The sequence below is a fragment of the Entelurus aequoreus genome, linkage group LG05 (assembly GCF_033978785.1).
Source record: "Entelurus aequoreus isolate RoL-2023_Sb linkage group LG05, RoL_Eaeq_v1.1, whole genome shotgun sequence".
NCBI lineage: Eukaryota > Metazoa > Chordata > Actinopteri > Syngnathiformes > Syngnathidae > Entelurus > Entelurus aequoreus.
The window spans coordinates 53,020,489-53,032,501 of record NC_084735.1 but is presented as its reverse complement, the minus strand read 5'-3'; the positions used below and the strand labels follow the sequence as shown (position 1 = coordinate 53,032,501).

The following is a 12,013-nucleotide window of genomic DNA, read 5'->3' as shown; positions in this document are numbered from 1 at the left end:
AAATAGCTCCCTGAAGTTTTGTATCCCTGAAAATTTTTTTGTCTCCTGCCACACATACAGGCTGAAATATCATGTATCTCTTCATAACGTCAACTGGGATTGATGAAATGATTCCAAATTCACAAGTGTTGATATTGACAGACCAATAGCAGGCTTACCACATAGTAATATTGCACTTCATTAAAAAAATTAAAAAAGTTAAGACGTTGTCATGCAGCGATATTAGGTACAAAACGTAATGTAGAGATTATTAAAAGCATTATGTACTTTGCATCATAAAAGTATTCACAGCTCTTCACTTTTTCCACATTTTGTTGTTACACCCTTATTCCAAAATGGAATTATTTTTTTGTCCTCCAAATTCTACACACAATACCACACAATGACAATGTGAACAAGTTTATTTATAGAAATGTTTGTGTAGAGGTCGTTCCCTACCCGTTCCCCTGATATTACGTCAGGAGTCAGTTGTGCCGTTTCACCAAGTCTTTAATCACCATGTGTTTCAATTTATAATTTTCAGTACAATCTTTTCAGATCTGTCTTTCTCTCTCTCCTTCTCCTCCGCTGGCCGCTCACTGTTAAAGACAACAGATGATCAGATTAACACGTACCACCTGCGAAATCTAATCACCTGCCAGCTGCGTCTCGCCGTCCCGCACATGCCCCGCCCCTAGTTGACGGCGCTCCGCCCTCAACACCATCGACTGAGGCGGTGACCTTTTGCTCCTGCAGTGCGCTAATCACAACCTCCCCCCACATACCTCCACCGCCAGACTTAGGCCGGGACATCATCCGGCCGCGCCAACTCCCCCGCCTGAGAGCGGGAGAGGAAGTCTGCCACGGCCATCTGCGCCCCCGGCCTATGGATCACTCTGAAATTGTAGGGTTGTAAAGCGAGATACCACCGGGTGATCCGCGCGTTGGCATCCTTCACGCGGTGGAGCCACTGGAGGGGCCTGTGGTCCGAGCAGAGGCTGAACGGGCGTCCCAGCAGATAGTACCGGAAGGCACCGACCACCCACCGGATGGCGAGGCACTCCCTTTCCACAGTGCTGTATCTGGCCTCCCTTTCCGATAACTTTCTGCTGATGTACAGGACCGGGTGGTCGGTGCCCCCCCCCCGCTGCTGGGATAAAACGGCTCCCAGTCCTCTGCCCGACGCGTCCGCCTGCAAACAAAATGGGATAGAAAAATCAGGCATGCGCAGTACCGGCTCCTCGCAAAGTGCTTTCCTCACCTTCTCGAATGCCTGCTGGCACTGCCCCGTCCACTGGACCAGATCTGGAGCACCTTTTCGGGTGAGGTCAGTTAGTGGGCTGGTCAGGTCCGCAAACCGGGGAATGAACCTCCGGTAGTAGCCCACCAATCCTAAAAACTGCCTCACCTCCTTTTTCGTCTTCGGGGTCGGGCAGGCCGCAACTGCTGCGGTTTTTTCTACCTGAGGCCGCACCTGACCTTCCCCCAAGTGGTACCCCAGATACTGTACCTCCCTCCGACCAACCGCGCACTTCGCCGGGTTGGCGGTGAGCCCCGCCCGCCTCGGGGACTCGAGCACCGCCCCCACCCTCTGCACATGCTCCGCCCAGCTGTTCCCCTGGATGATGACATCATCCAGATAGGCGGCAGCATATGCAGCGTGGGGCCGCAGCACCCGGTCCATGAGTCTCTGAAATGTGGCGGGCGCACCGAACAAGCCGAACGGAAGGGTCACGAATTGGTATAAACCTTCCGGAGTGGAGAATGCCGTTTTTTTCCTTAGACTCTGGAGACAAGGGAATCTGCCAGTAGCCCTTAGTCAAATCCAGTGTCATAAAAAACCGAGCAGTGCCCAACCGGTCCAGGAGCTCGTCGACCCGGGGCATTAGATAGGCGTCAAAACGTGACACATCATTTACCTTGCGGTAGTCCACACAGAACCGCACGGACCCATCTTTCTTCCCCACCAGAACTATGGGGCTGCACCACGCACTGTGTGACTCTTCTATCACTCCCAATTCCAGCATGGCTTTTAATTCTTCCCAAACTACTTTGCGCTTGTGTTCGGGCAGCCTATAGGGCTGAGACCTCACCGTCTCGCCTGGGCTGGTCTCTATGTGATGCTGGGTGAGAGTCGTGCGGCCTGGCAGGGGGGAGAACACGTCAGCAAAATGCTGCTGCAATTTGGCCACATCTGATTTCTGTGACGGCGTCAGATGATTATCACAGCGGAGAGGAAAGGGCCGGGGGGAGGGGGGAACCTCCGGCCCCAGCTCCTCGCCCTCCGCTATCGTCGTCACCATGGAGACAGGCTCCGCTTCCCTCCAACCTTTTAGTAGGTTGAGGTGGTATATTTGTGTTGCCCCACCCCGGTCAGACCGCCTGACCTCGTAATCCATGTCACCTACTCGTCGTGTGACCACAAAGGGTCCCTGCCACCTGGCGAGTAATTTGGAGCTGGATGTTGGGAGTAATACAAGTACTTTCTCTCCCGGTGAAAATTGTCTGAGTTTCGTCCCCTTGTTATACAGGCGCTGCTGACGTTCTTGGGCTTGGAGCAAATTCTCACGTGACAAGTGCCCCAAAGTGTGGAGTTTTGCTCTCAAGAGCCTGACGTACTGAATTTCATTTTTACTGGGGCTTGGACCTTCCTCCCAGCTTTCTTTAACTAGGTCCAGTACCCCGCGCGGCTTCCTGCCGAACAACAGTTCAAATGGAGAAAATCCTGTTGAGGCCTGAGGAACCTCCCGCACTGCAAATAACAGGGGATCCAACCATTTATGCCGATTTGGTTTGTCCTCGTGTACGAACTTCCGGATCATGGATTTCAAGGTTCTATTCAACCGCTCTACCAGCCCATCCGTCTGCGGGTGGTAAACGCTGGTCCGAATAGATTTGATCCCCAATAATCCGTACAGCTCCTTTAACGTGCGTGACATAAAGGACGTGCCCTGGTCAGTTAGAATCTCTTTCGGGATTCCAACTCGGGAGATAACTTGAAATAGTGCCTGCGCGACACTCTTTGCAGAGATAGAGCGCAGCGGCACTGCTTCGGGATAGCGCGTTGCATAATCCACCAGGACTAGTGCAAAGCGATATCCCTGGGTGCTCGGGTGAAATGGTCCGACGAGGTCCATGCCAATTCGCTCAAACGGGACCTCTATGAGTGGTAATGGCCGCAAAGGTGCTCTAGGGGTGGCCGCGGGGTTGACTAGTTGACAGTCCGGGCAGGCCGCGCACCAGCGGCGCACGTCTGCCCGAATGCCTGGCCAATAGAACCGGACCATTATCCGATTGAGTGTTTTATCATAACCCATGTGACCGGCCATCGGGTTAAAATGCGCCGCCTGGAAAATCATTTCCCGACGGCTTTTTGGCACCAACAATTGGGTGATTTCCTCCCCTGTCTGAGTGTCACGACTCACTCTGTATAATCTGTCCCTAATCAATGCAAAGTTAGGGAAATCCTGCGCTATCCCCGGGCGAACCCGCTGCCCATCAATTGAAATCACTTGGTCCCAGGTCGCGCGCAGAGTGTCATCTCGAGACTGCTCGAGTGGAAAATCATCCATGGGGCGCCATTGGGGAACCGGGGAAACCTCCTGCGAAGCCCCCGCCGGCTCCCCTTCCCCCTCCCCCCGGCAGCGTTGGATAATCTCGCGTCGCCGATGAGAACAGCGCGGACATTCCCTTTTCCTACCGGTCGTGAACGCACCCCTGCGCACTGTTTTATTAACCCGTTAAATCCCGCCCAATTTGTTCCCAAGATTAAGGGGTGCGCCAGGCGCGAATTTACAGCCACCTTAACACTATGTTTTTCCTCTTTAAAAAAAATGTCCACCGGCACGATAGGGTACTCGTGAATATCCCCATGCACACATTTAACCCGCACCCGTGTAGCCTTTCTCAACGCCCCAGGTCGAACCAGGTTTTGGTGAATCATGGACTGCTCGCAGCCCGAATCCACCATCGCCCGGTGTATACTCCCTTGTATCCTTACCGGTACATAGTATGTCTCTCCTGGCCCGGGGGAGGGTGCTGGAGGGTCGCCAACCCGGATCACCTGCCCCACTTCCATCGCTGGACACTCCCGCTGCAGGTGTCCTAGCCGCCCACACCTCCAGCACACCTGCTGGAGGTGGCATTCGAGGCGCCGTTTGCGGGGGAAACGCAGTATCCGCAGCGGCCTGGCCCTGAGGAGGAGAAATCAGACTTGGGTTGTGTCGTGGCCGTGCCCACGGCTGGGCTCCTTCTGCTGGCAGCGCCCGCATCCTGCGCGGCGCCGGGACTGGCCGCTCCGCTCCTCCTGCAGCCTTCTCCTCCTTCCCCTTCTCCCGGTGTACGGCCAGGTGGTCCTCCGCCAAGGCTACCGCCGCTGCTACGCCTTGTGGCCGATGGTAGCGGACCCACGCTGACGTCCGCGCCGGGATTGCCTCCAGGAATTGTTCCAGGATGATCTGCTCGATCACCTCCTCTATTCCTCCGGGTTGTAGCCATCTGGTCGCCGTGTCTCTCAACTGTTGGCCCAGGGCGAAAGGCCGCTCCTCCTGTCTAAATCTCATGGTCCGGAACCGGCATCTGTGGTCCTCTTTGGACCCTCCTGTCCGGTCCAACACCGCCCTCCTCATGTCCCGGTAGCTCACGCGGGACGCTGGTGGCAGGCTGAGCGCCGCTCGCTGCGCCTCTCCCACCAGTAACGGTAGCAGCCGCACCGCCCACTCTTCCTCCGGCCATGCGCATGCCTTCGCTGTTGCCTCAAACATGTCCATGAAACTTTGCGCGTCTTCTGTCTCTGCCATCCTGTGCATCCCCACCGTCGTCAATGTCGGCCTCGCTGCTGGGGTTGTCCCCGCTCCGGACCTTTCCGTGAGCGCTCGCAGGATCTGGCTCTGCTCTGCAATTTGGGCCTGCATCGCCTCATTCTGCCGGTGGTTCGCCGTCGACACCTCCACCAGGAGCTGTCCCAGCGCCTCTATGGGGCTTGGTGACGACATCGCAGCCTTTCTTCATTTACGTTGGGCGCCAGATGTAGAGATCGTTCCCTACCCGTTCCCCTGATATTACGTCAGGAGTCAGTTGTGCCGTTTCACCAAGTCTTTAATCACCATGTGTTTCAATTTATAATTTTCAGTACAATCTTTTCAGATCTGTCTTTCTCTCTCTCCTTCTCCTCCGCTGGCCGCTCACTGTTAAAGACAACAGATGATCAGATTAACACGTACCACCTGCGAAATCTAATCACCTGCCAGCTGCGTCTCGCCGTCCCGCACATGCCCCGCCCCTAGTCGACGGCGCTCCGCCCTCAACACCATCGACTGAGGCGGTGACCTTTTGCTCCTGCAGTGCGCTAATCACAACCTCCCCCCACAGTTTGAAAATGTATTAAAAAAAAGTAAGACATTACATTTACATAAGTAGTTACAGCATTTGCTAAATACTTTGTTGATGCAATTGACAGCAATTACAGCCTTTTTGAGAACGATGCTATAGACTTGGCACACCTATATTTGGGTAGTTTTACCAGCAATCCACATTTTTATTATGCAAATAAGGGGCGGCGTGGCGAAGTTGGTAGAGTGGCTGTGCCAGCAATCGGACGGTCGCTGGTTACTGGGGTTCAATCCCCACCCTCCACCATCCTAGTCACGTCCGTTGTGTCCTTGGGCAAGACACTTCACCCTTGCTCCTGATGGCTGCTGGTTAGCGCCTTGCATGGCAGCTCCCGCCATCAGTGTGTGAATGTGTGTGTGAATGGGTGAATGTGGAAATACTGTCAAAGCGCTTTGAGTACCTTGAAGGTAGAAAAGCGCTATACAAGTATAACCCATTTATCATTTAATAAGGCAGTTTACACACACACACACGCGCGCATGTATGTGGCCTCGTATACATAATATTTCAGGGATAAAAATCTTGCACAACTGCTTTGCTCTTCTGGTGTGGCATACACTATTCTCTGTCCTATTTGTGTGTCCCTGCAAAATAAATTTGACTAAATTTCAAAAATGTTTAATCTCCCTCAATCACACAAACATGGTTCTTGTCCAACGGACTGTCTACATATAGATTTCTTCAGAAGCTTTGCTTCAAGTGATTGACACACACCTCGTGAGTTAATATGAGCTAGCAGAGCTGCCGTCTGTGTTTATAAAGTGTTTACGATATTCTGCTCATAGTAATGTTACGTAGTTGAGACGATTTGGGAGAGTTTTCTGTGTTTACGTGCCTTCAACACATCCGTACACCAACCGGAGTTTCCCTACATTTTTCTCTCTGCCGTGTGTTTAAGGACCCTGCAAAAGACATTAGCTCTGCCTTTTACTATTGAGTGGTTTGTGTAACCAGTGAGATGGCGCCGTGGGCGGAACATTGCTGGAGACAGAGAGGCGCGGCTGCATCTGAGCCAAAATAACCAGTTTTAAATGGGCCCGTCGGATTAAAAAAGGCGGGGCGGGGGTGCCATTTGAGAGCACAATAAGCCCATATGAACATGTCACGGCACACAAAAAAAAACTCAAGACAGAGCTATCCAGAAATAGCATCGATCAAAGCATGACAAACAATGAACTGGTATCACCACTGTTTTTATGAACATCAAAAATGATGTGTATATATACAGTATATGTATGTATTTACAGTCGCGATCAAAAGTTTACATAGACTTGTAAAGAACATAATGTCATGGCTCTGTTGAGTTCTCAATCATTTCTACAACTCTTATTTTTTTGTGATAGTGATTGGAGCACTGTGTGTGTGTTGGTCACAAAAAGCATTCATAAAGTTTGGTTCTTTTATGAATTTATTATGATTCTACTGAAAATGTGACCAAATCTGCTGGGTCAAAAGTATACATACAGCAATGTTAATATTTGTTTACATGTCCTTTGGCAAGTTTCACTGCAATAAGGGGCTTTTGGTAGCCATCCCCAAGCTTCTGGTTGAATTTTTGACCACTCCTCTAGAAAAAATTGGTGCAGTTCAGCTAAATGTATTGGTTTTCTGACATGGACTTGTTTGTTCAGCATTGTCAACACGTTTAAGTCAGGACTTTGGGAAGGCCATTCTAAAACCTTCATTTTGGCCTGATTTAGCCATTCCTTTACCACTTTTGACGTGTGTTTGGGGTCATTGTCCTGTTGGAACGCCCAAGACCCAACCTCCGGGCTGATGATTTTAGGTTGTCCTGAAGAATTTGGAGGTAATTCTCCTTTTTCATTGTCCCATTTACTCTCTGTAAAGCACCAGTTCCATTGGCAGCAGAGCAGGCCCAGAGCATAATACTACCACCATCATGCTTGACGGTAGGAATTGGTGTTCCTCGGATTAAAGGCCTGACCTTTTCTCCTCCAAACATATTGCTGGGTATTGTGGCCAAACAGCTCAATTTTTGTTTCATCTGACCTCAGAACTTTCCTCCAGAAGGTCTTATCTTTGTCTATGTGATGTCAGATGAAACAAAAATTGAGCTGTTTGGCCACAATACCCAGCAATATGTTGGGAGGAGAAACATATTTGGTCACATTTTCCATAATAAATTCATGAAAGAACCAAACTTCATGTTTTTTGTGACCAACAAGTATGTACTCCGATCACTCTATCACAAAAAAAAAAGAGTTGTAGAAATTATTGGAACCTCAAGACAGCCATGATATGATGTCCTTCACAAGTGTATGTAAACTTTTTATCGCGACTGTATATGTGCGTGGGTGTGTGCGTATATGTACAGTAATAATGGTAAGTGCAACAATAAACGGAACCAAAGTCCAAACAGTCATGCACAATATCACACAGCGAAGTTTTTAAAACAAATGTCTCACATTGTGCTTTTATGTAAAAAAAATTCAAAGCAGCATTGGAATCACACATCTTTGGCATGTGCATGTCTGTTAGGTGCTGGATGCCGCCGGCCTGACCAAAGATGATATCACCATGTGGGAGATCAACGAGGCCTTCAGTGTCGTTGTTCTGGCCAACATCAAAATGCTGGGTATTGATCCTGAAAAAGTCAACGTCAATGGAGGAGCCGTGTCACTGGGACACCCCATTGGGTGAGATGCAGGATGTGTTACTGATGCCGACTGGCTCAATATAAAAGTGAAGAAGGAACACGGTGGAACCTGTTTGTTTGTCGACCCTTTTTCGTCGAGTAATTCAAGTTCAACTCCACCGTGTTCTCATTATTAAAAAGTGTTTGCTTCATTCTGACAGCAGTTTATTACTTAGTTTTTTGAGTAAAATATATTTTAGTTTGTCATAATGTAGTCGTCTAAATCGATATAATGTAAATTTAGTTTTAGTTGATTAAAATTCACAACATTTTATACAGCTACAAATAAAAAGCATAAAATATAAGGCATCTTTCAATTTTTTATTTATTTTTGGCAACATGCAAAGCATCTCAGTAATAAAATTCATAACAAAAAGTCAGCCGACTTTTAATGAATTTAGCCATAATAATTTCACAAATACCTTTAGTATTATTATATTTTAATCTGAAAAAAATTTAAATATATATTTTTTCCATATGTTGAATAATGATTTATTTATAAAATGACACCGTACAGCTGCTGTATCAAGTAATGCATCAATTCTGCATTACGCACTAGGCATTAGGGATGGGTACCAAACTTGATACTTTTATAGGCACCGACCAAATACAGTCAGTATAATCGGGTATCGATTCACGTAAAATCAAGCGGTGTCCTCTTTCGATACCTTTGTTGCACTAACGTCACGTCCGGTTGTCAACTCGTCACATCTGGTTGCAGACTAAACACCAGCTCAAGGAAACAATCCCTCAAGCAGCACTCAGAACGGATTCAGCCAAACTCGCTATAAGTAATGTTGCAATTTTCAACACCAAAAAATCAAGTATGCTTGGTAGAAAATGCTCAAACGTAAAGTAAGGCTCCACTTTTTCAAAATGTGCTAGCTTGATGCTAAATGGATTTGCTATAGACATTAGCGATTTTACATCACAATTTCAACACCTTCAAATTGTTATAAAAACTCCAAACAAAAATGAATGTTACAATCAAACAGCTGGTGTGTAATAAGCACATTCAGCTTCCTGGAAAAGCCTACTTCTTATTTTGACAACATACCATAGATAGTTTATACAGTACTGCCATCTGAAGTCCTTAAAGTGCAACTGCATTGCAAACACGATATAACAACTGGACAGCAGAATTATCATAACAAGTTAATTTTTAAATGTTATATTAAAAGTAACATTTAATGATCAAAACACTTATCATTTATTAACACATACCAAGTACTGAAAATTGGTACCGTTAAGTACTGGTATTGATTCACAGGTACCGGGAGTTGGTACCATCGAGTCAAACGTGAACGGTAACCATCCCTACTCTGCATCGATAATGTAACTGCGCTTTCTCAACAATAAAAAAGCAGTAAACATAACAATACATAACAAGAAAAGCACTTGGACAGCCGAAATGTCCGCCAAGCCCTATCTCCCAATGGTAAAGAATCGTTTTTAAAAAGTGCGGACAAAAAAAAAAGTTTGACAACACTGAACTGCGGGGAACACAAGCAATATGAGAAACTACTGATAAAACATCGCCCGTAAGAAATATTTGATGCCAGCAAGGCCAAGCATCAATTTGTGAGGTATTTACATTATTAGACGTTAAACGGTCAGCTAACTTTTCTGAGAATCGTCATTTTCCAAAGTGATATAAGATGTTCACTACAGAGGACACATTTTCTCTGAAGTTAAAAGTCACTAACGTGAACATTATTGTTTTACATTTGTTACACTGGTGGTTTGTATTGTCAGTTTAAAAACTCTTATCTGAAAGTCAATTTAAAATGTTTTTATATACTTGGTTGTAGTAATAATATGATAAGAATTATTTCAGCATTATGTTTGTGTTCAATTTCAGTAAGTTTGTTTATCCTGAACATTCTTGGCACTTCATTTTACACATGATGACAGTTTGCATTTTTTGGGGGGGTACATATACCACTATGATATCGTAACGTGGCCTTAATACCGTGATGATATCGCACCGAGAGATTTTGATACCGTTCCAAAATAATACTGAGGCATTATGAAACACAAGTAAGGTGCGTCTGCCTCACAATACGAAGGTCCTGAGTATTCGTGAGTTCAATCCCGGCCTCGGGATCTTTCTGTGTGGAGTTTGCATGTTCTCCCCGTGACGGTTGATTGGCAACACTAAATTGGCCCTAATGTGTGAATGTGAGTGTGAATGTTGTCTGTCTATCTGTGTTGGCCCTGCGATGAGGTGGCGACTTGTCCAGGGTGTACCCCGCCTTCCGCCCGATTGTAGCTGAGATAGGCTCCAGCACCCCCCGAGACCCCGAAGGGAATAAGCGGTAGAAAATGGATGGATGGATGGAAGTAAGTGATACTGTGCCCCTTGATACCTTGATAAATTATAAATGGGTTATACTTGTATAGCGCTTTTCTACCTTCAAGGTACTCAAAGCGCTTTGACAGTATTTCTACATTCACCCATTCACACACACATTCACACACTGATGGCGGGAGCTGCCATGCAAGGCGCTAACCAGCAGCCATCAGGAGCAAGGGTGAAGTGTCTTGCCCAAGGACACAACGGACGTGACTAGGATGGTAGAAGGCGGGGAACCCCAGTAACCAGCAACCCTCCGATTGCTGGCACGGCCACTCTACCAACTTCGCCACGCCGCCCCTTGATGTGTGTGTCACTTTCAGAAAAAAAACATGTGACATGTTACAGCTGTTTGGTCATTTGACTGTGAAGCACCAAACTGTTGATCAGGAAACCCTTCTTCCGACTCACAAGTGACCACTGCAAGAAGTCAGGCGTTTAACACCTGTATTCGTCGTCAACATTGATCTAAATGTAACTAAGAAAAAGGAAGCATTTTGAATAATTTAAGTATCATTTTAAAAAATGTCTTCTTTTCCTATTTACCATTTGGCTCGTTGACCAGAGTTGGGGTCAAAAAAAGATGGTATTTGCTAACTATTAATTTTATTTGCCGGTCGAATGTAGTAACTTTTTGGATACAGCCGGTGAAAATTCCACACACTCACCAAGGCATCATTTACACACCACTAAACTATAACAAAATGAACACTGTTGTCAACATAATAACATGGTCGACCGCTTTTGTCGTATAACATTTTGAGACAAACAAAATATTACTTAGAAAAATTTTGTGTCACTAAAAAACATCACTCGTAAACTTCAAAAAATTAACTAATCACTGTTATTGGTTCACCACTAGGCCACTGAGTAGGTTAGAGTGGTAGGTTGTGAGTCCAAACTCCGGCCGAGTCATACCAAAGACTATAAAAATGGGATACACAGCATCAAGGGTTGGAATTGGGGGTTAAATCACCATCATGATTCCCGGGCGCGGCCACCGCTGCTGCCCACTGCTCCCCTCACCCCCCAGGGGGTGAACAAGGGGATGGGTCAAATGCAGAGGACAAATTTCACCACACCTAGTGTGTGTGTGACAATCATTGGTACTTTAACTTAACTTATGTCGGCTAACACTTCCATTCTATCAATGATTTTTACCACATTTATCCATACATATTTGATGCTGGATGAGTAGTGTTACAGTCATGGATTGCATATTAAAGCATTTGTTGTTTTTCCGCTAACTTTTTTTCCCCTCACTTTTTAGGATGTCTGGAGCAAGAATTGTGGGTCACATGGTGCATAACCTAAAATCCGGTCAGTACGGTCTGGCGGGTATCTGCAACGGTGGAGGCGGGGCCTCGTCTATTATTATTCAGAAATTGTAGGGAAGTCAACGAAACACAACCTTCTTGTTCAATACACCGAAATGTGTGGTGAGGGCTTCTAGATTCCAAGTGGCTTGATAAGATCAATTTTATTCTAAAGATTCTAATGCTGGCGGCCTTATTTACACAGCAACAAGGACTTCACTCCTAAGACGCCATGACTTAAGGGTCACACTCCTATGTTTAACTTCTTATTGAACTCTGAATTGAACGGCTAAATAAATAGTTCTTGTACAAACA

General features: G+C 46.7%; 1 protein-coding gene across 1 annotated transcript in view; it reads left to right on the top strand.

Moving 5' to 3' along the window:
* acat1 (acetyl-CoA acetyltransferase 1) overlaps positions 1–12,013 on the top strand; it is a 52,229-nt gene extending 40,216 nt beyond the window's left edge. Inside the window, exons 11-12 of the mRNA XM_062048368.1 lie at positions 7,870–8,027; positions 11,653–12,013. Coding sequence (XP_061904352.1) covers positions 7,870–8,027; positions 11,653–11,773 — 279 coding nt within the window. The 3' untranslated portion in view covers positions 11,774–12,013. The remainder of the gene's footprint in view (positions 1–7,869; positions 8,028–11,652) is intronic.